Source organism: Ornithorhynchus anatinus, chromosome 8 (assembly GCF_004115215.2).
Source record: "Ornithorhynchus anatinus isolate Pmale09 chromosome 8, mOrnAna1.pri.v4, whole genome shotgun sequence".
In the NCBI taxonomy this organism is placed as follows: Eukaryota; Metazoa; Chordata; class Mammalia; order Monotremata; family Ornithorhynchidae; genus Ornithorhynchus; species Ornithorhynchus anatinus.
Genome location: NC_041735.1, coordinates 52,768,816 through 52,795,992, shown reverse-complemented (window position 1 = coordinate 52,795,992; position 27,177 = coordinate 52,768,816). Strand labels below are relative to the sequence as shown.

Sequence of the window (27,177 nt, the reverse complement as noted above, 5' to 3'; positions counted from 1 at the left end):
AGCACTGTTCTAAGCGCTGGGGAGGATACAAGGCGATCAAGTTGTCCCATGTGGGGCTCACAGTCTCATGCCCGTTTTACAGGTGAGGCACGGTGAAGTGACTTGCCCAAAGTCACGCAACTGACAAGGGGTGGAGTGGAGATTTGAACCCATGATCTCTGACTCCCCAGGCCCTGGTAATAATAATAATAGTAATGTTGGTGCAGCGTGGTTCAGTGGAAAGAGCCCGGGCTTGGGAGTCCGAGGTCATGGGTTCGAATCCCTGCTCTGTCACTTGTCAGCTGTGTGACTGTGGGCAAGTCACTTCACTTCTCTGCGCCTCAGTTATCTCATCTGTAAAATGGGAATTAACTGTGAGCCTCACGTGGGACAACCTGATTACCCTGTATCTACCCCGGTGCTTAGAAGTGCTCTGCACGTAGTAAGCGTTTAACAAATACCAACATTATTATTAAGCGCTTCACCGTTCTAAGCGCTGGGGTAGATACAGGGTGATCAGGTTGTCCCACGTGAGGCTCACAGTCTTCATCCCCATTTTACAGATGAGGAAACTGAGGCCCAGAGAAGTGAAGTGACTTGCCCAAAGTCACGCAACTGACAAGGGGCAGAGTGGAGATTTGAACCCATGATCTCTGACTCCCCAGGCCCTGGTAATAATAATAATATTGGTATTTGTAAAGCAGTGTGGCTCAGCGTAAAGAGCTCGGGCTTGGGAGTCAGAGGTCATGAGTTCGAATCCCAGCTCTGCCACTTGTCAGCTGTGTGACTTTGGGCAAGTCACTTAACTTCTCTGTGCTTCAGTTACCTCATCTGTCAAATGGGGTTGAACTGTGAGCCTCACATGGGACAACCCGATTACCCTGTATCTCCCCCAGCGCTTAGAACAGTGCTCTGCACATAGTAAACGCTTAACAAATACCAACATTATTAAAGGCTGGGGGAGATGCAGGGTAATCAGGCTGTCCCAGGTGGGGCTCACAGTCTTCATCCCCATTTGACAGATGAGGGAACCGAGGCCCAGAGAAGTGACTGGCCCACAGTCACCCAGCCGACGAAGGGCAAGGGCGGGATTCGAACCCATGACTTTTGACTCCCAAGTCGGTGGTCTAAGCCAAGTCAGCAAAGAACGGCGGGCCTTGCAAATCTCCACCCCTCTCCCCGGCCCCCAGCCAGGCGTAGGCCGGGCGGCGGGGGAACGGGCCACAACGCCGACAAAGAACGTTTTCCCGAACGTTTTCAAGAACGTTTCCCCGAACGTTTCTCCGAACGTTCCGAGGGGACGCCAACTTTGGCCATTGGCTGGCGGGGCGGTGACGTCACGGGCCGAGGCCGTTCGGCGGCGCGGGGCCGTTTTTTGTGTGTTCCATTCCAGGGGCGGCTTGGCCGAGGACCGTTTCTCCTCCCTCCCTGGAACCGGTCCTGCGGCTCGGCCCCGCCGTCGCCCGGGGAGGGACGGAGGAGAAGAGGGGCAGAGCAGCCGCACACTCCCCACACTTAGTTTCCCGGAGATTCCCAGGGGGAGATTCCCAGCGGGAGTCTGGGACGGGGGTGCAGGGGTCCAGCCCAAGTCCGGTCCCGGCCCTGCCCGGGCCCTGGAAGCGAGAGGCTCAATCGGTTGGGGAGGAGGAGCAGAGGAGGGGAGGAGGAGGAGGAGGAGGAGGAGGAAGGACGGAGCCAGTCCTGCCCTGCCCTGCCCTGCCCAGCCCAGCCAGGAGGGCAGAGAGCAAGGGAGCCGGCGAGAGGATGGATTTCCAGCAGCTGGCTGACGTTGCGGACAAATGGTGCTCCAACACCCCCTTCGACCTCATCGCCACCGAGGACACGGAGAGGAGGATGGATTTCTACGCGGACCCCGGCGTCTCCTTCTACGTGCTCTGTCCCGACAACGGCTGCGGGGACAATTTTGTAAGTGGGGCGGGGAGGCGGCTTCTCCCGTCCCTCCGATGGCTGCGCGCCCCGGGGATATTGGGCTGGGGGGGAGGAGACCCGCTGAGGCTTCCTTGCCTTGGCCCGTCCACGCCATTTCCCCGCCCCGGGCTGGGCGTAGGGGATGCCCGGGGCCGCGGGCAGTTTGGGGGCTGGGGGAGCCCCCCACGAGCCCCCTCCCTTTAAGGGAGTCGGACGGGTCTCCTGTCCCTTTCTCCTGCAGCGGGAGCTGACCCCGATTTGCAAATCCCAGCCCCCAAACCACACACACCCCCCCGCCCAACTAAGACACGCGCGCTGCCAGTCCCTTCTTGGATCAGCAAGGCTCCTATTAGGCGACACTGGCCCGCGGAGTGTGTCCCCCTGGGTGTTGTGTGTCTGTCCACCGTGCCATCAATCACGCCTCTGCGGGGCCCTCCGGCCGCTAGCCCGGGTGGGGTCTGCAGTTTGCCCCGCTCTTGGCGGCCCGCGGAGTCCTCGGCAAGTCTAGGACGCCCCCCACCCCCTTCTTCCATCCGAGGTGGGGTCCGGCTTCCCGGGAACTGGAATGGACTCGGGGCCTGCGGCTGTCGGAGAGAAAACGGGAAAAAAAAAAAATCCTTCCTCCCCCAGGCCTCCAACTCCGGCGCCCAGAGAGGCCAGCAGGAATGGAGGTGGGGGGAGATGGAGAGACAGAAGAAAGGGAAGGGGAGGCGACTCCCCCTCGCTCCAGGGAGGGCCGAGATTACTTCGACCCCGCTGTCTCCACGGGTAAAATAATAGCCCCAAGATGCAAAATGGAGTCCGTTCCTGTTGCTTTATGGTCATTGGCAGCCCGGGCTGCAGGATGCAGGGCACCGCTACCTTCCCCGGGAAAAGGGCCGGGGGTGGGTTGGGCCTGGGCTGGGCTGGGGTTGGGGCGAGCCAAACCGGGGGAAGCCAAGTCCGTCCTGATGGGAAGCTTTTCTTCCAGCTCCATCCTTCCATGAAGGAGCCAGGGGTCTGGGCTCTGGTTCTTTCCCCTATTTTGCCACCCACTAAAAGTTTATAGGGGAGGGGATGGGAAGAGGGGAGGCAAGGAGACCCCTCTCCCCCCCCCCCCCCCCCCACACACATATACAAACACACTGAGTAGGTTAAGATTTGGGAAATTTGGGAATGCTGGCCCAAATAAATCAGGTCGTACCAGGGAGGCGAAGGGAGATGGGCCATGCTTGGGCTAGGTATAGGAAGTGTCTTGAGCAACTCTTGAGAGGGCCCTGGGGGGTCGCAGCACAGTCTGGGGGCCATAGGCTGGCACAGATGCCCGGCGAGTCACCACTTCTACGGTGCGGGCCATCTCCTGGGCCCTGGGGTCCTCACACCGCAGAAGGCAAGAGCAGCATTCTGTGGCTTCTGCAGGAGGAACTAGGGCAAGGTCTAACAGCAAGTTTGTGCAGCAGTGGATGCACAGCAAAAAATTCCCCTCAGGGAATTTAAAAGAACAGAAAACATGATACTTGTGAGCTCAATACATTCTTGCCTCTTTGTGTATCTAAGCATTTATACATATAGTTATGACATGTACAGTCAATATGACCTTTAAAAAACATTTTATAAAAGTCATTTAAAACCACATTGGGTAGAATTTGTTCTAGTGTCACCCTACCCCATTAGAGAAGTGTCCAGAAATGCTATTGACCATTTTTTAAAATGATATTTGTTAAGCACTTACTATGAACCAGGCACTGTAGTAAGTGCTGGGGTGGATACAAGCTAATCAGGTTGGACACAACCCATGTCTCACATGAGGCTCACAGTTTCGATCCCCATTTTGCAGGTTTACATTTTACAGATGGAGAAGTTAAGAGATTTGCCCAAGGTCATACCATAGACAAATGATGATGATTTCTAGACTCCGATCCCATTGTTGGTTAGGGATTGTCTCTATCTGTTGCCGAATTGTACTTTCCAAGCACTTAGGGCAGTGCTCTGCACACAGTAAGTGCTCAATAAATACGATTGAATGAATGAATGAATGAATGATGGAAGCAGAGTTAGAACCCAGGTCCTCTGGCTCCCAGGCCCTTGCTCTTTCCACTAGGCCACGTTGCTTCCCACTTCATTAAAAAGTTGAGCAATAGAAGAATGTGGGAAGACTTTTCACATATTGAAACTGCTCCAAAATAGCTGGTGACTGGACCAGCAAAAACGAATAACTACTGACGTTGAAATAAAATTAAGCGGAATGTGCCGAACATCAAAGGGGTGTCAGGACAAAATGCTCATCAACCAGTGGTATTTACTGTGCGTGCAGCACTGTACTAAGCACTTGGGAAAGTACAGTAATAGAGTTAGTAGACATGTTCCCTGCCTGCTCATGAATAAGCTCCTGTTCTGCAGCAGGAGGAAATTTATCATTTGCTAGAAAGAAAATAGAACTAGTAATTCCTATTCTCCAATGTGGCCTTCAATTTTTGAGTAATAGTCTTCACACTCCGATCTTGCCCTCCACTTTCGAACTCCAAAATCCATCCCTTCCTCAGTCCTCTTGCCCAATCCCAATCTGCTTCCTTGCCCCCTTTTGACCTCCAGTGTGAAAAGAACATGCTCCTCGGCCCATGCTCTCATGAACAAAGGCTTCACTCTTACAAATAGGGCCGGTTTACCGGCTGCCGGACTTCCTCAGCTGGGATACTCTGCTACCTGGCATTTGCTGGGATTCCTCCCAGAGTGTGAACAAACAGGTGGGTGAGAGTGCCATTCCACTGGGTAGGTCTTATGAAGCCTTGGCAAGAGAGCCAACAGCTTTCGTTTCTTGCCAGCTGAGAGCTCTGTTTTGCTCTAGGAGTATGCATGGGGTTGGCATCAGTAGATAAACCAGATGGGCAGGCAAGTGTATGGGGAGGGGGAGGAGAGGCGGTTGTGTGTGTGTGTGTGTGCACGCACGCGTGCTCACAAGTGTAGGTAAACGAAACACCCTTGTCTCCCATTGTAGGCCAAGGGGACTGGTGCCTCCTGAGTGTTTTTCTCCCTGCCTCTTTTCCTCCCCCCTTCCCCCCTCCTCTCATAATTTCTTCTCACCTCTGGCCATTAGCAGTCTCCCCAACCAGTGATCAGGACTAGAGCTTTAATGGTTTAAAAAGAAACATCTGTTCCTACCTTTTCCAGCCCTTTCGACCGTCACCTTTAAAAAGATGTATTGCATTTGAGATCTTGCTGAGAGTTTGTCTAAATCCTGCTCTGAATTGAATTGGAAATTCATGAGCTGGAAATAATAATTTATTTAATGTAAGGAAGAGTATAATGATATTAATGTACTGTATATATATTTTCATCATTTGTGATAATTTACTTTAGGATAACTTTATTTTTGCTGAATACTGTATATGAAAAAATTAGGTAATACAGTGTTTCAAAATATAAATAATTAAAGCACAGATTTATCTAGTGTTCCTATAGGGTGTGACACTAGAAAATAGTCGAATTAGAAGAAAATGTGCATGTTTAATAAACAAATTCTCCAAATTACGGAGTGATCAGTCGGCCCACAGGAAGTGAGAGGATTTCAAGAGCCCAGCCTGGCCTCAGAAAGGTTCAGTTAGGTTTGAATATGATTTATTTCCTGTGAATTTTAATAAATGCATCAATCATTTCATTTTAAGTTGGCATTAATTATGGCATGGACAAATACCCCAAACCTCAGGGATATGTCAGAAGTATGTTGCTAGATTTTCAGTATTATGACCAAATACTGCCTGGTACATGTGTTATATCTCTTGTATGACCTGTTTTTCAATTGTTCCTTGGTAATTTGCAGCCTCCATATTAAAGAGTTATTTATGTATAAGCTTTTCTAAACATTCCTGGCTGTGATTTTTAGAGTCAGCCAATCTGAACGCTTTTCTAATTTTCTCAATGAAGGCACACTACAGCTCTGACTCACTAAGTGAGTTAAGTGACGGGAAGTTAAAGCTAGGAAAAATCAACATTGCTAGATCATCTAACTCTAGAAAAGGAGGTCTTATCATCTAAAATAGCTTTAGAAAAAGGCGGGGTTCCCAAGTGTAGTCTTTTAAGTTTTTCAAAATTATTCCATCTTGAATAATACCCCGGGACAATTGTAGGAAAGTAACTTCTCTTTTTCTGTCTCTTCAAAGTAATCTTGAGTAAAACTAACTCAGATCGAAAGAAAAATATCTGCCTGTGTTTACCCAGTTGGTCAAATGTGTTTTCCTTAGTCTCGGCTACTGTTCAATTCTCTTCTGTCCTAGCGCGCCAAGCTAACCAACTGCTTTTCCTATTACCAAGAGACTGAGTTCTAGTGAGTTATTTGCAAAGTCTCCTTTCAGGTGTGTAGTTTATTCATTCATTCAATCTTATTTATTGAGCACTTACTGTGTGCAGAGCACTGTGCTAAGCACTTGGAAAGTACAATTCGGCAACAGATAGAGACAGTCCCTACTTAACAATGGGCTCACAATTTTGCTTATTGCCTTGACTTTCTAAGTCCTCTAAACCTGAGCAGGGGGATTTTGTTATTGAAGCAACCCGGTTCTACCCCGGTTCCTCTAGATATATGCAAGTCAGATCATTAAGATTCAAGTTCACACCCTGTGTTGCCCAGGTGCAGGATTTTGACAAGCAGAATTCCTCAGATTGCTATTTGGATATTGCTTTTGGAAATTAAAAAAATAATGTTAGGCCTGAAAGTTTTCTTGCTAACTTCAGGGTTTTCTTTTTGTGCATTAGGTTTATTTTGAACAAATGCTGATTAATACAAGCTGTGGAATTTTATGGTAGTAAAATGCACCCGGCAGTGAGGAAAATGCAGGATAAAACAGAGCTTGACACATAGAAAGTGCTTAACACATTTCATGGTATAATAATAATAGTTAATCATAAGTTAATTTAGTATGACAGCCAGCAATCTGGAGAAGAGGCACCATAGGCAGAACTGCCTTACTCTTGCCGATTGCTCATTGCATATGGGATCGGATTTTGTGAACACAATTCTTCCCAGTGCCAAAATTATTCTGAAAATACTCTAGGAAAAAATCATAAAGGCTAAGACTGGAGCAGTCGTGCACCAGAAAGGAAGAAGATGAAACCTCTCTGTAGTGGCAGTCATCGTTAAAAAATGCAAAGGTGTACGTAATGCACTTCGTTTCTGAGTACATCACTTCTCCGTGTGCCCTCCCTTCCTGTGTCAGCCAAGCTTCCCCACTTCTCTTTTGGACCGTTTCATTAGCATTTGGCTTTTCTCAACAGCAATGCCTGCTCTGGCATGAATGTGCTGATATGTTCGTTCCTAGACCTGGTTCATTCAGATATGAAGACTTTTGGGGCTGTCTCTGGGTAAATGAACCATAGAACTGTTCCGATTTTTTAAAACTTACAGATATTCCTGGAACAGTGTTTTATGACCTCACAGCATGGAAATATGGGATTTTGAGACAATTTATCTCATGCCAACTATTTTTCAGAGGAAAAAATTATACTTTTCTTCTTTGCAAGAATTAACCAGTTAACTCCCCCAAACTATGAAAGAACTGCTCTAGACGATCATCTGTGAGGGGGACAGGCCAACCCTTTGACCTCTTAAGTTCTTACAAGTTCCCTTTCCATTCAGGAAACAAGCAACCATCTCATTCACAAGGCAATCAGGGAACACAATGGGAGCCCCATTTCAGGGGCTACTTTCAACCTTCCTTTCAGAGACTGGAGAGAAGCAAAAGATCTGGACAACCATAAAGTGGATAAACAACTTTATGATTGTCCAGCTCTTTTGCACTTCTCTTTCTCTTTCTGAAAGTTTGACTTCTAAACATCTCACCCCTCATCAGAAAGCACTTGAGGGGGTACAAAGGGGAAAGAAAGGAGGGAAACTAAAACCCCGCTAGACCACAGTGTTAGCAGTGTTAGCAGCTCCAGCGGCAGTTTGTGCCAGGGAAGGAGAGGAAAACCTTTCTTAAAATGAAGTTTGGAGATTGTCTGAAGATGGCAAATTTCCATCTCTACTGGGATGCAGCTCTGTTCTAAACTGTGTGTCATTCAATCAGTGGTAATCACTGAGGAATTATTATGTGCAGAGAGCACTTTGCTAAGTGCTTGGGAGAGTAATAATAATAATAATGGTAGTATTTGTTAAGCACTTACTATGTATCAATCACTGTGCTAAGTGCTGGGGTATATAAACTAATCAGGTTGGGCGTAGCCCCTATCCCACGTGGGGCTCACAGTCTACATCCCCATTTTCCAGATGAGGTAACTGAATCACAGAGAAGTGAAGTGACTTGCCCAAGGTCATACAGCAGGCAAGTGGTGGAGCTGGGATTAGAACCCAGGTCCTCCTGACTCCCAAGCCCAGGCTCTACAGTGCAATAGAGTTGGTATTCATGATCTCTGCCCTCAGAGAGCCTATGAGCTAGGGGAGGAATTGGCAATCTAGTGGAGTCTTGCACAATGTGCATTTTCATTCTGAAAAAGAAGTTTAAAATGGAGTTGATTTTTTTTAAAATAACTGTTGTATTTTTTTCCCCTTTCTTCTTGGTGTGGGTACCTAGCATGTGTGGAGTGAGAGTGAAGACTGCCTACCTTTCTTGCAACTGGCACAAGATTACATCTCCTCCTGCGGCAAGAAGACCCTCCATGAAGTCTTGGAAAAAGTCTTCAAGTCTTTCAGACCTGTAGGTTTAATTTTGGTTTCTAAGGGATAGTTTATAAGGGGCTCTGGAGAGAGTGGCCAGATGACTAATGTTGTTCTATTGTCGGCTTTGCGGTTTTGAGAGAGCAGCTAGTGTTTGGCATGGTTGCCGAATCTGGGGGGAGGAGGGAAGGGTTGAGTAGGGAGAGGGAAGATAAGGTTGATTCTTTCAAACCAGCTGCTTTTTGAAATGATAATGTTTCTGTGGTGATCCCTGTTTAAATTGGGGAAGCCCAATGCCAATGGGAGGTGAGATGATACCCTCTTCAATCATCGATGAATGCAGTCCTATTGTTCTAGTCCAGGGGGTCAATAGTAATTGTGGTACTTATTAAGAGCTGGCTGTGTGACAAGCTCTGTACTAAGTGCTGCGGTAGACAAGAAAATCAGGTCCCACATGGGGCTCACAGGCCAAGTAGGAGGGAGAACAGATAGTGAATCCCCGTTTTGCAGATGAGGGAACTGAGGCACAGAGAGGTGAAGTGACTTGCCCAAGGTCCCACAGCAGGTATGTGGCAGAGCTGGGGTTAGAGCCCAGGTTCTCTGACCCCCCAGTCCTTGCTTTTGAAGCAGCGTGGCTCAGTGGAAAGAACACGGGCTTGGGAGTCAGAGGTCATGGGTTCGAATCCTGGCTCTGCCACTTAGTTGTGTGACTGTGGGCAAGTCACTTCACTTCTCTGTGCCTCAGTTACTTTATCTGTACAATGGGAATTAAGACTGTGAGCCTCCCGTGGGACAACTTGATTACCCTGTTTCTACCCCAGCGCTTAGAACAGTGCTCTGCACATAGTAAGCGCTTAACAAATACCAACATTATTATTTTCCTTTAGGCTATTCTGATTCTCACTCAGGTCAAGACCTGAAGAGTGATCTTTCTGGAGTTGATGATAGATAGTGACACTGACCCCATATTTAGGGATTGAATTATTTATATTTTATTATATGGTTATTATTGTATTCATATTATATTAAATTTGAGTTGAATTATATTTGTGATGGTGAAAAGGATAGGGTATAGAAGTTTCCTCCTCTCTCCACTAATCATATTTCCCTTTACGACCTTGTTTTTAATTTCCTGTATTGACGCTTTAACCAAATGACACTTAGCTTTCCTCTCATTTAAGCATTTAGAGCTAAAGTTACTTGACCAAATTTTTCAGTCTACTTGAGCATTTTTTTAATGGTGTTTGTTATGTGCTTACTTTGTATCAAGCACGGTTCTAAGCACTGGGATTAGAAACAAGACAATCAGGTTGGACACAGTCCTTGTCCCATATGGGGCTCACAATATAAAAGGTCACACAGCAGACATGGGGCAGATCTGGGATTAGAACCCTTGACCTTTTGACTCTCAGGCCTGTGCTCTATCTACTACACCCTCCTACCTGAAGCCGGGACAGGTTTTGTGGGAACCTGCTCTCTCTTCTCCTCCTCCCTCTTCCTATTGACCCTTTGCTCTCACCCTCCAACCTGTCTGGAACTCCTCCTTCTTCACGTCCAACAGACCACTGCTCTCCCCATCCTCAAAGCCATATTAAAATCTAATTTCTTCCATGAGGCTTTCCCTGATTTTTCCCACCCCACTACCATTCCACTGCTTCACTCCCCCACTCCCCCAAACACTTATATTGATTATTTACTCTTTGTTGCTTCCCCCTCCTTAAATTTATTGCTTTTTCTGTTTCTCGCACTAGATTATAAATTCCTTGAGGACAGGGATCATATCTACTAACTCTATTTGTATTCTGCCAGGTACTTAGAACAGTGAGAAGCAGCATGGCCTAGTGGATAGAGCATGGGCATCAGAAGGACTTGGGTTCTAATCCCGGCTCTGCCACTTGTCTGCTTTGTGACCTTGGGTAAATCACTTAATTTCTCTGTGCCTCAGTTACTTCATCTGTAAAATGGGGATGAAGGCTGTGATCCCCATGTGGAACAGGGAATGTGTCCAACCTGATTAGTTTGTATCTATCCCAGCACTTAGTACCATGCCTGACACATAGTAAGCACTTAAATACCACAAACCGCCCCCCCCCCCGCCCAATTAACAAACAAAAAATACTCAACAGTGCTTTATAAAGACTAGGTGTGCAGTAAATACTCTTGATTGATTCTAATTTCACGGCCCCTCTCCCTTAATTCTATGCACTCAATATGAAATCGGATCAGTAAATACTAGCGGAATGGGTTTGACCACTTCTCTGGTTTTGCAGTCTTAAAGCCCTTATGTGGTGTGGTAAGCTCCTAAACCCATCTTCCACACGAAGTATGTATGTAGCCCAGAAGTCTGGTGGTTTGCTAAGGAACTGGACCAGGGGTCATTCCATCTCTGACCCTGCACAAATTGCCTAATTCCTCTTCTAAGCAGTGAACTGGGAATAAAAGTACCCCCCCACTCCCTACTCTCCTTGGAGGGATAGGGTGACTCAAGGCCCAATAGGATCTCCGCCCTTCTTTGAGGCAATCTCTGGCAGGGGTCTTTACTGCTGCTCTCAGTGTAGCTTTGTTTACACTGGGGGGGGGGGGGGGCGGTGTGACAGGTCTGTTTAAAGGCATTGATTACCTCAGAGCTAGGACATATTCATGAATGGAGAATTAAGTGGGTGATAATCAGTGGTATTTTTAGTGCTTACTGTGTTTAGAGCACTATTCCAAGTGCTGGGGAGAGTTACAATACAACAGAAGTGCTAGGGGCTTACAATCTCATTGAGGAGATAGATACTAAAATAAATTGCAGATAAAGGAAGTGGCAGAGTATAAGAATATGTACATCAGTGCTGTGGGGCTCGGGGTGGGGTATCAAAATGCTTAACAGTATAAAGAGCATAGGTGACACAGAAGGGAGGGTGAAGAAGGTCAGGAAATGAGAGGTAATTTGGGGAAGACTTCTCAGAGGAGATGTGATTTTAGTAGGGCTTTGAAGATGTGGAGACTGGTGGTCCATTGGTTATGAACGAGAGAGTTCCAGGCAGGAGGGAAGATGTGATTGAGTGGTTGATGGTGAGCCAATGGGGAAACTAGATTGATGATGGGTTCACTGAGTTCTGTGCAGGAGCTTTCAGTTTATCCACCTTACGTGTTCTATGCCCAACTTTGCCAGTTTTTCTATTTTTTGTGGTACTTGCTAAGTGCTTACTATGTGTCAGGCATTGTACTAACCCTGGGGTAGATACAAGATAATCAGGTTGGACACAATCCCTGTGCTATATGGGGCTCACAGCCTTAATCCCCATTTTATAGATGAGGTACCTGAGGCATGAAGAAGTTATGTGACTTGCCCTAGGTCACAAAGCAGACAAGTCACAAAGCCTGGAAGGGAACCCAGGTCATCTGATTCCCAAGCCCGTGTTCTTCCAGTAGGCTAACAAATTTATATTTTTCCTTTCTTTAAAGTTTAAATTGAGTCTGTGGTGTAACAAAGTGATGATTCTTAAAGGTGCTGTTGCATTGTTTAGAAACACAAACACGTAATCCCTCACATATCAACAGTCCTGTCAAGTGGGTACAATGTAGGCACTTTTCCTTTTCTTAATCAACCTTGGAAATTTGAACAATTCATGCAGCTGCTTTTAACTTGTGGCATAAAGATAAGAAAAAAAGGACTGTGAATCTCAGAAAAATGTTCAGTTTTGATCTTGAATATTCTTCTTCCTAATGCAAAGCATTATTGAGCTTTGTATATTTTATTCTTGCAAAACTAGTGTTCGATAGTCCTGCCTTAGAAGGAAGCAGGTGCCTGCTGTTTCTTTGGGAACATCTTGGGGTTCAGTTAAGTTAGAACCAAAGCTAATATACTCTCACTACTACTTGCTTAAAGCAAGTATGGAAATTCTTCATTTTTTCCCCAGCTCCTTCCATCTGAAATGTGTCATTAGCCATATATAATGTTTGGGCAATCATTTTTTTCTTTATCCTCCTCTCCTGCCTTTCATGCCTCTGAACAGTGTCACATCTGAATTTATAGCACAGAGTCCATCACTATGTCATTATTGTGTAAATTAACATGTGCCTATTGTCTAAAAGAAATCTAGCAATAGGTCCGTCAGAAATTTACTTGTGGACAGGAAAGTGTCTACCAACTCTGCTATATTATACTTTCCCAAGTGCTTACTACAAGACTGTGCACCCCGTAACGGCTCAGTAAATAGCACTGATTGATTGACTGATATAATGAGCTTTGCCGCTCCTTTTCTCATCATCATGATCCAAAGTCCTTAAATACTCAGGTCTTAATGACACTGTGCTAGACTCTGTTAAAAGCAAGTAAAATAAACATGTTCCCTTTGCTTAAGGTCTTGTGGGGAAGTTCTCAGTGTAGGAGTCATTATAAGATTAATAGTAGTACTGGCATTTATTGAGCACCCACTGGGTTTAATGCACTGTACTAAGCACTTGGTAAAGAACAGCATTAAGGTTATGAGCTCTATGTGGAACAGGGACTGTGTCCAAACTGATTAGCTTGTATCTACCCCAGAGCTTAGTACAGTGCCTGGCATATAGTAAACATTTAACAAATACCGTAAAAAACAAACAAAAAACCAGTTACCTGAGATTCATTCCCTGCTCACAAGGGGCTTGTACGTCCTCATATTCTAACAATATGGGAAACAGCAATATTACCTAATGGGGTGGTTTGGAGAAGGTGTGGTGTGATCTTGATAAGTGATTTGACCAGAGAAAAAGTGAGAACGTGTGATTATTTAATTTTTTGAAGCTTTTGTAGTACTTCCTCTCTCTAAGGAACTGAGAGAGCCAACTAAGCCAACTAAGTTCTGCTGGGCTGAAAACAGCCCCAGGAGGTCAAGCAGCAGCTAGGCAGCAGTATGGTGTAGTGGATAGAGCACAGGCCTGGGAGTCAGATGGTCATGCATTCTAATCCTGGCTCCGTCACTTGTCTGCAGTGTGACCTTGGGCAAGTCAATTCACTTATATGAACTGTGCCTCAGTTACCTCATCTGTAAAGTGGGGATTAAGAGTGTGAGCCCCATATGGCACAGGGATTGTGTCCAACCTGATTATCTTATATCTACCCCAGCGGTTAGTATAATACCTAACACATAGTAAGCCCTTAGCAAGTACCACAAAAAATAGAAAAACTGGCAAAGTTGGATATAAGGAACACTTATATGAACTGTGCCTCAGTTACCTCATCTGTAAAATGGATATTAAGAGTGTGAGCCCCATGTGGGACAGGGACTATGACCCGATTTGCTTGTATCCACCCCAGCACTTAGTACAGTGTCTGGCACATAGTAAGTACTTAACAAATACCGTAATTAAGTAAGAGAGCACAACTAAGATTGTTAGGAGGCAATGATTGACTGGGAAGAACCACTGAAAGAGGGCTTCTCCAATTAAGCCTTCTTTTCGCCTTCTCCCTCTCCCTTCTGCATCACTTATGCACTTAGATCGGTACCATTTAAGAACTTGATATTCGCCCCACCTTCCGCCTCCAGAGCATTTATGGGCTTATCCAAGTTTTATTTTAGTGTCTTTCTCCCTCTCTAGACTGTAAGCGCCTGGTGGGCAGGGAAAGTGTCTACAAACTCTGTTGTACTTTCCCAAGTGCTTAATACAGTAAATGCCCAGTAATTGCCATTGATTGATTGATTTTGCTATGCTCCAGGCCCACTAAAACCTTAATTTTGTTCATGGCAGCAGCCCTCTGTTGACATTGATTTCTGCTGCCTACTGCCACCCGGTGTCTCCCACCATCCTTTAGATTAATGTCTTCATGAGGGCTTAGCCAAGGGTCAAGGCTTAGCCAAGGGTCAAGGTCTTCCAGTGACCCAGTAGGAGCTGAGGCTCAAGATGTGCACTGAGAGAAAGTCAGTGTCAGAAATGCACGGTCCTGGGCTTTGCCCCGCAGCACCCAGAAATTGCGGGGAAATTTTCAGGCTGCAGACAGGGAGCTGGGGAGCAGATCTTTCGATCCCTGCCAGTAAATAAGCATCTGTGGCTTCTAAAATCTCGGAGACTCCACTGGGAATCCCGAAGATGATGAAGATCCAATCTAAGGGGCAACTGCTTCCATGACTGGAAAGAAAATGTGTCCCATGGTAGGGATGCAGCCCAACCTTGATGGATTTGCTGGTTTCATTACTGCTTTGAATCTCTGAAGAGCCACAAGCTCCTATGAGTCCAAAAGCAAGAGAACCCTCTCCTTTATTATGGTTGATTGGTGCCAGTTCCTGGCAATCAGAGCGCTTTCAGAGTATCCGTCCATCCTGGCCCTACTTAAGAGGTCTCCTGGACTTTCCCCTCTGTAGTTTTTTGGCAAAAGGATTGTCAGAATCACATAAGTGTTGGAATCTTCCAGTGTTTAAGCTTCTCTCTTTAAATAAATTAGGTCCCATGAGTAGTAGTGGTAATAGAATTAGTGTTTTCTAAGTGCTTACTGTTTATGGACCACTATACTAAGAGAATATGCAGGTGAGAATTAAACATGGTCTCTATCTCTTGTGGAGCTCACAAGCTAAAAAGAAGAGGAATCTGTGAACTGGTTTTTGCTCATCTCATTGTGATCAACCAGCTGTGAGCATAGGAGGTGAGAGGTGAGAGAATGTGCCCAGGCTTTAGAGATGGAATTCTGGAGCTTGAACACTCCCACTGTGATGTAATTCAGTGGACTGTATCATAATAATAATGATAATAATTGTGGTATTTAAGTGCTTACTATGAGCCAAGCACTGAACCAAGATCTGGGGTAAGTACAAGATAATCATGTCAGACATAGTTCCTGTCCCACATGGGTCTCTCAATTTAAGAAGGAGGAAGAACAGGTAATTAATTTACCCTGAGGCAGTGAGAGAGGCTTGATAGAAACTGAATGGGGCTTAGGGGGCAGTGAGTTGGGGTTCGATGAGTTGGGGGTTGAGAGACCTGAGCTGTAGTCCCACCTCTGCCACTTGGTCTTCTGTATAACCTTGGATAAGTCACTTAACCTCTCATTATGTTTCCTGGTTCTTGGCTCAGTTTCCCCATCTGTAAAGTGGGGATTATACTATCTGACCTCTGTACCTCTCAGGAATGTTATGTGATTAAAATGAAATGATTGAGAAAGAGCTATTAATGTACTGGCTTTAAAAAGTACTGTATCATTACATTCAAAGTAAAAGGGATGAAGTGTAACATCTTGTACTTACAGAAATATTGCTCTTAGCCAAGGAGTGATGATGAGTTGCATCCCTCTAGACTGTAAGCTTGTGATGGATAGGGAACATGTCTACCAACTCTGTAATATTGTACTCTCCCAAGTACTTAGTACAGTGTTCTGCACACAATAAGCACTCCATAAATACAATCGATCTATTCCCTTCTCTCTTCCTGGTTTCCTTTCCCCTCCTTGTTCTCCTCCTATGTTCTCCGTATCACTCTCCTCCTCCTACGCTGTCATATTGCTCATCTCTGTTTATCTCCCGCACCTGTATACCTCTGACCATGGGTGTCATCATATTTAGGTTTGTTTCTGAGTCCCTGTCTTTGTGTTTCTGTGGATATGTTAAATTGTGGATGTCCCCAGTCTGTGTTGGACTGGTCTTTATATATAGGCATATTTCTGTGCATCTGGGTGTAGGTGTGTCTTTACATGTGAGTGTATCCCAGTCTTAGACATTGTGTGTGTGTATGTGTGTGTATGCATTTTATATCTGTCAGTGGAGGGAAGAGAAGATTTAGATACTGCCTTCTGAGGCCTTACTTACCTGAAACCCATAGCTAGCTTCCTGCTTTCTGCTTCCCCTTATGGTGGAAGAAGGCATGGTGAAGAAGGTGAGGACTTAATAATAGTAATAATTATGGTACTTGTTAAGTGCTTACTATGTGCCAAGCACTATTCTAAGCACAAGAGTAAATACAAGTTAATCAGGTTGGACACAGTCTTAATCCCCATTTTACAGATGAGGTAACTAAGGCACAGGGAAGCGAAGTGACTTGCCCAAGATAACACAGTAGGCATGTAGCAGAGCCAGAATTAGAACCCACATCCTTTTGACTCCTAGGCCCGTGTTCTACCCACTAAGCCATTCTGCTTCTTATTTGGTCCCACCTGCCCATTTCTGGGCTCAGGCTGCTCCAATTGGGCATTGAGCTCCTTGCTTCTGGGTTGGGCAGCACACTCCTCCTCTTCCCTGGTGGCTTGAAAAGTACCTCCCCCTCCAAGGAAGAGTAGTTCCCCCATGGAACCTAGTGGCGGTGGCCTGAGGCCAAGGGGTACAAACTGAGCCCAACAGAAAAAACAAGAGCTATTCAAACCAGATCAGTCCCTCCTTACTCTCCCTCTACTGCTCTTTTGGGCTCCCTCAGACCTGTGTTGGGGAGCCAGAGGAAGGCGAAGAAGAAAATCCTCTTTCTCTTCCCTACTTGATTCACCCTCTGCCAGCTCATAAGCTTGTTGCTACATCTTTCCCAGCCAGCGGGCAGGCGGTTCACTCATAAGGACTTGGCTACACTAAAGCAATAAATTGTGGCACCCCCCAAGTCAGTCAACCGATCGATGGTATTTGAGCTCTTACTGTGTGCAGAGCATTGTACTGAGCATTTGGGGGAGTACAGTGCAAGAGAGTTGGTAGAGACAGTCCCTGTAAGACACCTGCAGTCCAGAGTGGGGGACAGATATTGAATTATTTTTAGTTGTATTTGTTAAGCACTTACTATAGCCATTCATTCCATCGTATTGAGTGCTTACCGTGTGCAGAGCACTGTACCAAGCGCTTGGGAGAATACAATATAATGAGCCCTCAACAAGCTTACAGTCTAGAGAGGGATACAGACATTAATATAAATAAATAAATTACAGATGTGTACGAAAGTGCTGTGGGGCTGGGAGAGATTCATTTGCAGATGCAAAATGGGGGTTCAATACTCGTACTACCTCCTACATAAGATAGTGAGCCCTATGTCTGATCTGATTATCTTCCCCAGCACTCAACCAGTACGTGTCACCTAGTAAGCACTTAAATACAAATTATTATGAGTATATCTCAGGCATTGAGCGAATCTGGCTGGATGAAAGTCCACTTGTTGCTTTAGTCACTTTAGAATGATTTTCAGTGTCTTTTTTAGAGTGAATAAAGAGTAGTGGGGAGTAGAAACAGCATTTATTGAAGCCACTTGGCAAGATGTACTACATTAGGCATTGGGAAATATAGAATAATGAAATGACCCATTCTCTGCCCACAGGCAGCATCCCGGCCCCTAATGCCAAGAGATTTCCAAACAAGTTTGACATTGGATTGTGTGGCAGCTATGTCCTGTGTGTTCAAAGACTGCCACTTTTTTAGTGCTTCCCATTGAGGCCTAGTCCGTCATCGTGAGGGCGGGTGGGTGGGCATGCTGCTTAACCAGGGGAAGTGTAATTGCCTGAGTGCAAGTTTGGACCCAAGGTGGGCCACAGGAATTACCTTTGGTTTTGGTGGTGGTATTGCTGATAGAATTATCCAGTGCTTCCTGGGGCTCTCCTGAAGAAGGGAGAGAAAGGGTATTAGCCACATGAAGCTAGGGGCTGGAGGTTGCCTTTCTTTTGTAGGCTATATGAGGAGAGTGGCCTTTGTGAGTTTGTGTTCGGCTTTCTGATGTTGAATTCAGCAATGGAGTAGTCAGAAATTCATTCCTCTCATCTTTATGCACTTAAGGTTCCGGTCAACTTCCAAATTCACCTGACTAGACTCGAGAGGTCCTAATTTCCTCCCAGAATGTAAATGCATTTGACTCTTTGAAAGTTTGTTTTTGTATGTTGCACTTTGAAGACTTTGATTTCTGTGGTATGTGTTGTTGGACATGGGTGGCTGTAGGCCCAGGTTATGTGGCAGAGTCCCTCCCACCCCCCCCACCCCCCCCACATCTGAGTCACCAACCTCTGCCTGTATCCTATCGGTGGGGGCATTTTGGCTCAGGGATTTACCATATCTTCCATCTCTGTCTCCATCAAGTGGTACCCCAAGTGGGACCTCAGGCAAGCTGGGAAGGTTCATGCTGTGACCAGGAGTGGGTGGGGACAGAAGCTGGGGAATCCCCTTTCTATCTTCGCTTTCGGCCCATATCACCGCTTCTGAATTGGGGTTGTCCTCACCATCGATTCATATTTATTGAGCTGGGGGCTTTTCACTACCCCCCGCTCTTTATTTTCAACTCTCCCTTATGTTTAGCCCATTATGCATTTTAAGGGTGAAGAGTTAAGATCCTGTAAGACAGCATGATTCAAACCGTCAAGACCCAAAGGTCAGACGTGAAGCTGATTTGAATTTAAAGCTGCCCTCACTCACTGCAGCTAAGAGGAGGGAAGGGAGGAGACAGGTAGGCAGAGCTGTCCCGTACTTTGCCTGTCTTATTTCTTGGAGTCTCATGGGCGATCGTGTGTGTGATCAGCTCTAGGATACCAGCTGACAAAGTTTTAGAGAAGTTCATGGACCAATCAAGTCACCATTGTTCCACCTGAGACCCGAGCATCTTTGATGGGGTTTCACTGGGTAAGGCATTCAGCTAAATTCTCTCCCTTGGGCTGAAGAGGACAGAACAATCTGCCCACAACAAGATTACAGTCTAGATGGGGAGACAGACATTAATATAAATAAAATTCCAGATGTGTACATAAGTGCTGTGGTACTGGGAAGAGGGGATGAATAAAGGGAGCAAGTCAAGCTGACGCAGAAGCGAATAGGAAAAGAGGAATGGAGAGCTTAGTCGGGGAAGGCCTCTTGGAAGAGATGTGCCCTCAAAAAGGCTTTGCAGGAGGGGAGAGTAATTGTCTGTTGGATATGAAGAAAATGTTCTAGGCCAGAGGCTGGATGTGAGTGAGAGGTCAGCTGTGAGATAGACGAGATCGAGGTACAGTGAGAAGGTCGCATTAGAGGAGCGAAGTGTGTGGGCTGGGTTGTAGTAGGAAAATAGCGAGGTAAGGTGGGAGGCAAGGTGATTGAAGCAGATGGTAAGGAATTTCTTTTTGATCCAGAGATGGATGGACAATCACTGGGAGTTCCTTAAGGAGTGGGGAAATGTGGCCTGAATGTTTTTGTAGAAAGATGATCCAAGCAGCAGAGTATAGATTGGACTGGAGTGGGGAGAAACAGACAGGGATCAAGTCAGTTAGGAGGCTGATAAAGTAATCAAGGAGGGATGGGATAAGTGCTGTCTTATTACTCAGCTGCTGAGCAGAATTTCCTTTCTAGGGACTGAACTGCAGCAGCCTTTGGAAGGCCAGATCAGGACTAGCAAAGACCTGGACCAGAACGACTCCTCAAAAACACCCAGTCCAGCCAGTGTTCCCCAAACCAAGATTTCACTCTCAACCGCCAACTCCCCCACCCACCTAATTTTCCCCCTTCTTAGACTTCCTTCTGAGATGAGGAGAATCATCTTCAGGAATTCTTGTGTGGTTGAATAAATGTATTTTGGGTTTCTTTGCGGGGCGGGCCAGTGGGAGGAGGTTTGTTTTTTTGGATGGTGGTTTGATGGATTCCCAAACAAGAAGCTACTTTATTTTTACTTGCGAAATTTTGGGCTTGCTCTTGAAACAGAACTGCACCACCTCTGAAAGGGGGCTGATAAGAGGATCACATCATCACCCCTTCATGCTCTAAGCAAGCAACTGTTCTCCTTTTCTCTGTAAAGGCATACCAATTTTTCATTCTATCCTCTGAAACCTTCAAGTTGTGGTGGTTGGAGGAAATACTGAGAAGCAGCATGGCTCAGTGGAAAGAGCCCGGGCTTGGGAGTCAGAGGTCATGGGTTTGAATCCTGGCTCTGCCATTTGTCAGCTGTGTGACTGTGGGCAAGTCACTTCACTTCTCTGTGCCTCAGTTACCTCATCTGTAAAATGGGGGTTAACTGTGAGCCTTATGTGGGACAACCTGATTACCCTTTATCTACCCTAGCGCTTAGAACAATGCTCTGCACATAGTAAGCACTTAACAAATACCAACATTATTAAATACTGCAAATCGACAAAGATGTTCTTTTCTCAAAGATTTGTTGTACTATCATAAAATAAGCCAAATGCCTCATTTGTCTCATTTGACATTTTCTCTGTGATGACAACAGCTGCATCACTCTAAGCCCCAAACTGCACATGTCTGCAGTTGTTTCAGCCTTGGCAAGCTAAATGCATAGAATCACCAATAATGCTTAGCATGTGATTTTGTTTTGGAGCTATTAATAGATCTTTTGCAAGACCTGTATGAATTTTGGTTTGAACTCTTGCATTGTTTTGACTGAGGCTCTGTTTATCTTTTCTTCATTAGCAAGTGAGGTGCAGAAAAGAAGGGAACACAGCTTCGCTTTATAAAAATCTCATGAAGTACAATTAGTGTTTGGATTGTTTCAAACATTGGCACATTGGTTGAACAGAGACAACTTTGGCAACTAGCCATATGGCAACTCACCAACTATGACCTCAGGGCTACCATTAATTTGCGACTCTTCAGTTAGCTCTGGACAGGTACAATTATTTTGTCCTAGGCCTCTCACATATTTGGTTCCACCCTGAATGATCGTTGTCACCTTCTGCTGAGATGGAGGTAAAAGGGTGCATTGAAGTTACAACTTTGTACTACCCAGCAGGCATAATCAGTCAGTTAGTGGTGTTTATTAAGCAGTTACTCTGTGCAGAGCAGTCAATCTATGGTATTTACTGAGCACTTACTCTGTGCAGTTCACTGTACTAAGGATTTGGGAGAGTATAATGCGAGAGTTGGTAGACACATTCCCTACCCTCAAGAAGCTTACAGTGTAGAAGACTGTACAGCATAGAGGCAGAACCTTGATAAGGTCTGCAAGAAAGGCTAGTTACAAGACATTACACATGGATTCAGTTTGGGGAAAAATTGCAGGTAACGGGTTCATGATATGTTCACTGATAAGGACACTCGCCTATGGTTTATGTGTATCTGTTAAAAGAAACTTAGAACCCCTCTATATTCATATCAAAACTTCACCCTTTGGCCTCTCCATAGGGAGGTTGTTGTGTCCATATACATTTGAAAATATGCCTGAAGGCACTGTACATTCCAATGAAAAGGCCTACCCTGCTTTGTTGAATCTAATTTCACTGTACTCCTTGGGCTTACTACTTCACTAAGATCAGACGGCCTTTAATTGTCTTGCTGAATGCCGTTCGTTATTGCACTTACAGTCAACTCTTTTTCTCTTCTTCATAACTAGTTACTGGGGCTTCCAGATGTAGATGATGACGCGTTTGAAGAATATAATGCAGATGTGGAAGAAGAGGAACCAGAAGCCGACCACCAACAAATGGGTGTCAGTCAGCAGTAAACTTCTGAGGAGTAATTACAGATTAAAGATGTTAACCCCTTGGGGCCAGGTGGGGTCATATGCTCCTGTGTTATAGCGTTTTGCATTAGTGCATCGCAACGGCAATTCTGACTCCCAGCATCAGAGTTAAAATGAAACCCAGTTTTAACAACCACAAAATATCTGTGATGAGCTTTGCTAAGAAGTGGCCTGAATTTCACTCCTGCTTCAGTGGGGTTTCTCTGGAGGCGTCTCAGCCTTTTGCCATTTTAAATTTAGAATCTGTTTCAGTTGCTGACATCTTCTCTTTTAGTTTTGTATTTGAGAATTAATTTTCATTGACGTGAATGTAGAGTACTCTGAATGTACTGAGTATGGAGATAAAGTGCTCAAGTGACCTGACCGAGGGAAAGCAACACCACTTTACTATCTAGTGGTTAACTGCAAAAATGGACAAAAAAATCCTGGGGAGGGGAAAGGGGAAGCAATTATTGGACTGAGTCTTGGGGAATGGGGAAGTAAATATAAATGTGTGGTAAACTGGGATTTGTAGCAGCAGGATCCTTAGTTTAGCAAAAACATTACACGGTTGCTCTTCCAGGCAAAACTGTTGATTCCAAAGGCACTTGTTATTAGTTGGAAAAATAAATGGGAATGGGGAAATAGCTGAGTGATATCAAGTGAAACTTGATAAAGCTATCTAGAATGTCATCCAATCTTGCCTTTTCTGTAATGTTCATCTTAAACGACCACTTCTTAGAGATGCTAGAGGCATCTGAAGTATAAGTGCCATTTAACCTCTAAAGCCATAGCTTAATTTAATAGGGAAATAAATTGGTATCAGTCCTTTGAAAACAATCGTCACTTTTAAGTTCAGTTTTTACCTATTAACTATCAGATAGTAGGAAGTATTGCCTGAGAAGCAGCAGTTTAGTATTGAGTGCTTGTTAACTGCCCAAAGTGCATCTAAAATCTTGGGGAAAAAAGATTTCTGTATTAGATTGGATCCTGGGGAATGGTTGAGAATAAAAGGATTCCATTATATAATTTACTGTTTTAGATAATGCTTCTAAATGCCTCATTTTAGCCAATTTTTAACGTTAAATGAAGTTCACAAGGCCTTTTAATTCAGGATCTGATTTGTTAAGCTGATCAATTTCATTGAACAAAATATGCTTAGCTCGCGGGAACAACTGATATGTAACATATTGAAACCCTGCTGTTATCAGTAGCTCCCTTCAAAGGTCTTTAAAAAAAGATTTCAAAAGCTAATGTGCTGTTAGTGAAGTGTTCATTTTCTGAGTAGAACCTCCTTGTGATTTTTGGTTCTAATTCTTGGGATGAAGAATACCTCTTTTTCAACACAAGGTAAAACTTTCAGTATCTGGGATGGAAATATTTTTGAATGTGCACAGAAATGTGACTGCTACAATGTAAAAGTCTTGAATTAAAAAAAATAGAAAAGCTACCAAGCTTATTGAGATTTTGTAATTCTATTGGCATGCAGGCTTAACCATGATAGTTGTGATACACTTTTAGGGACTATTCATTTGAGAGTTGTGGGTGTGCACCGTTTAACACTGCAGTCTCCTTACTTTCCAAATTCAGGTGAAATTCTAGTGGTTTCCATTCCTGCCTTATAGTACATGTTTTTCTGTCCATTTCATCAATCAATCAATCAATCAGTGGTATTTATCAAATGCTTACTGTGTGCAGAGCACTGTACTAAGTTCTTGGGAGAGTACAACAGAGTTAGTAGACACGTTCTCTACCCACTAGGAGTTTGCAGCCTATAAACTGTCTAGAGTCATCACGCAATATGTTACATTTTAATTTCAAACACAACTCCCTTCCCAGCAGGCTGTTTTTAAAACCATTCAGTGGACTCTGATGTGGTGTGAATTTGGCTACTTTTGCTGGCGTTTTGAGGACTCTTTAAATGAACAATTAAGTATTCCTATGGTGTAAGCCAATTGAAAGCTGTACATTAGGTAGATATTTCCTGTATTCAACAACTCTTCATCTGATCACCAGAGGCCAGAAGAATGACTTCTGCAAGTGTGTAAGAAGTGTGTCCAAAAGATATATACACTAAGCTCATTAAAGTGAACTGGATTTTATATGTAGATGATGAAAATATAAATTTACATATATATTAAAAGCAAATGGATATTAATATAGTATGTATTTTCTCAAAAAGGAGGGTTGGATTTGACGAAATACATTTCTATATTATCTCATTAACATTCTTTATCTGGGCAGTGAACTGAAACTAATAATCTAGTGGACCAACAAGAACTCTAACCTTTGGGTCTCAAGTCAGCAGACTGGGCTAGAACGGTTCTTTATTTCTCTTTCTCAAAGCAAAGCAGATTGGGAAAGGCCCAAAAGGCTGTGGTAAATGCAGACTCTTTCCCTCTAATCTTTTCTATGAACAGAGCATCCACCGAAGCTGAGGGAATAGGGGAGAGGGGATTTGAAGAGACAAAGGCTTTTTTGATCCCCCCAGCTTTCTGCACTCCATTCCACTGAATCTGTGGGTAGCCCACCTACTGCCTTGGCATCAGAAATGGGGACTTTTGAAGGAAAAAACATACATACATCTCCAAGCATTTAATCATTTAAAATAGCCTCCTCCTGGGAATCGTGTACAGGGGAGCAGTGACTGGAAAACCTAGTGGGGAAGGTGGAAATCTAACTCCTTACCTCTGCCCAGGTGATGCACTTTGTGCTGTCTCCCTGAGATGGTGAGAAGTTGGTTGCCCAGAGTGACCAGCAAAGAGGTAAAAATGAGAAGAGGTCAGAGATAGGGTAGTGAAGAGAGTTTTTGTGGAAGAGTGGCTTACCCAGAGTTAATTTTGTAAACTACTGTGTTATCCTGATAACAATGTTCTTGGTGGGGTGTGGCTCCTTGTATAGGCTTTTGCTCTTCTAAGGGTCTTTCTCCTTCTTGTGGCCATAATCACAGCAGCTTTCTTGGTGCTTCTCACCGGGTTGCCCCACTTGCTGTTTTGTGTTGGGAGTTTGTGAGATGGTAAATGCACACACCATATTACTCCTCATGGCAGTTACTGTCATGTTGCCTCATTAACCTGACAGCCCTTCCCTTCCACCAAGCACCAACTAAATCTGTCTATTGTGTGTATGTTGTCAACCCCTGGGAAAGTGGTCTGGGAAGCTGCTTGTAGAGGCTTAAAGTCACAGGGCTTTGATGCGATTCTCCAGAGCACAGCTAGACTGTAAAACACATGGAGTGAGGAGACATGAAGGCTGAAAGGGCAGAAATCTGACCTACACACTGCTGCTTTTGGCAAGGTTGGGCATCACGGCTGCTGCTGGTGGTTTTTGGGAAGTGGTGGAAATCAAACGTGAGATTAAACCTTGGAGAGGGATCTCCACAACCTTTGGAGGTGACTCTGTTTATCTTTAACCATTTTGGCACAGGTGGGGTAAAGGAACCAAAAAGTAGAGCCCCAGCAAACTTTCTATGTGGGGGATAAGCTTCCTGAAGAAAGGAAGAGCCAGTCTGGGTTCATGGTTACTCTTGGCTTTAGGAGACATCATCCATCATGACAGAGACCCTTGCCATGACAAAACAAGGAAGGTGCTGTCTCATTAGGGTTGCCCCAGACATCAATACAGTCAGACCCAAACAGAAATCTAGATGGTCTCCAAGGAGTACTTGGTGATTCAGGTAAAAATTCCATGGCTCAGTGGAAAGAGCACAGACCCCAGAGTCAGGAAATATGGTTCTTATCCCAGCTCTACCACCTGCATGCTGTGTGATGTGCAAGTCATTTAACTTCTCTGGGCCTCAGTTTCCTCACCTGCCAAAATGGGGTACGATACCCCTTCACTATCCTGCATAAACTGAGCCCCTTTGTGGAATACAGCTAGCCAATAGGCTTATATTATATCTACTTCATCACATAGTACAGTGTTTGGCACTTAGTAAGCATTTAAACAATTACCATCATTATTAATATTAGATGGTTTCAGTATCCGGAGGAGTATTGTAGTTTGTGGATGAGCCTGAATGGGAGCACTCCAGACTTGTTTATTGGGAAGGGCTTACTGCTAAGGAATCTAGTTCCTGAGTTAGTTTTGGCAGAGGGGAATATCAAAGATTTCAAATCACTTGATACGGGGAGTAATTTGGTTGGAGAGTAAGCCACCTCAATGTCAGCCAAAGGGCTGTCATTAAAGATAGGAGGTGCCAAGACTAAGGTGAGAATCAATGATTTTTTAGATTTTTTTTTCTGAAACTTGCCAAATTGCCTGATCGGCAGACGTAGAGCATCTGAGGAAAACATTTCCTTAAATGCCAGGCTACGCTGTCTGTGACCAACACATTGTGACAATTCGTTAATTGGAGTATTGGGCTTGCAGTGTCTTCATTTTTATTGTGGTTGCAAAGAGAAAGACGTTGAAAGGTGTTCCTGCTTGAAATGGTGGCATTGGCAGACTGAGCTCAGCTGCAACCCAAAATGTTCCCAGGAAGGGCATTCATTTGCTTAGCTGAAGAATTTGTGACAGTCAGTTGATCCTAAGAGAAGTCTGACAAATTATCCTGGAAAGAAGTGCATTTTGTTGAACTTGTAAAAATTTTTTCTGCAAGTACATTCTGTTGTTTAGGAGGGCAGAGAGCTAGGTGGTAATATTCTACATGGAAGATACCAGCTTTCCTCTTTGGAGGGGGAAATAAATTTTTAGGACTGGATGAATTTTAAAAATCTTTGTTAAGCCTTAATTTATGGATGCAGAGATTAATTCAACTAGTCAGAAATAAAGCAAAAATAACTGAACTGTTTGCCAGTTAGGAACTTTTCATTTTGAGTTTTTTTTTTCTCTTGGAAATTTCTCTTGAATATTACAAAACTGTGAAATGGGTTGCCAAAAATGTTTGCCTTTGTTAGAAAGTGTGAACTCTGTGTGGAACATTCTCCATCATTGCTTTTCTATTCCCTCTTAGAAACCTGGACATTAAATTCAACGATGTAGTTGTCCCATAAACCTGCATTAAAGAATTTACCAAACATTGATGACTTACTGATATTTTTTTTGCCTCTTCCTAGTGACTGTCAATGGTTATCCTCTGAGGATCTCAAATATAATGTAAAAATAAGGTGCAGGAAGGAAAGGAAAAAGGCTTCAGATGAATTTTGGGTTCTACATTACATAAATTGGATATGATTTTAAAGAATTGTCTTCCCTGAATATGAAAAAATTTGCTTTGATGTTGCAGCTGACTAGTTGTAATGGACAGATCTGCTTTGATTCTGGGGAAATTTCTTTTGTTTCAGACATGTGAGACCACAGCTTCTCCAGTTGATGATAGGATA

The 27,177-nt window shown here is 44.5% G+C and overlaps 1 protein-coding gene across 1 annotated transcript; it reads left to right on the top strand.

Moving 5' to 3' along the window:
* Positions 1-1,366: 1,366 nt before the first annotated feature.
* On the top strand, positions 1,367-26,875 carry MTURN (maturin, neural progenitor differentiation regulator homolog). Its single transcript, XM_001510705.5, has 3 exons — positions 1,367-1,905; positions 8,451-8,573; positions 21,746-26,875. Exons 1-3 carry the CDS (start codon positions 1,744-1,746, stop codon positions 21,854-21,856), a joined length of 396 nt encoding a protein of 131 aa, XP_001510755.1. The 5' UTR covers positions 1,367-1,743; the 3' UTR covers positions 21,857-26,875.
* Positions 26,876-27,177: the final 302 nt, after the last annotated feature.

Coding starts and splice junctions, on each gene's coding strand:
- MTURN (XM_001510705.5), top strand. CDS start 1,744: ATGGATTTCCAGCAGCTGGCTGACGTTGCGGACAAATGGTGCTCCAAC. Junction 1,906..8,450: donor ACGGCTGCGGGGACAATTTT/GTAAGTGGGGCG, acceptor GTGGGTACCTAG/CATGTGTGGAGTGAGAGTGA. Junction 8,574..21,745: donor TCTTCAAGTCTTTCAGACCT/GTAGGTTTAATT, acceptor CTTCATAACTAG/TTACTGGGGCTTCCAGATGT.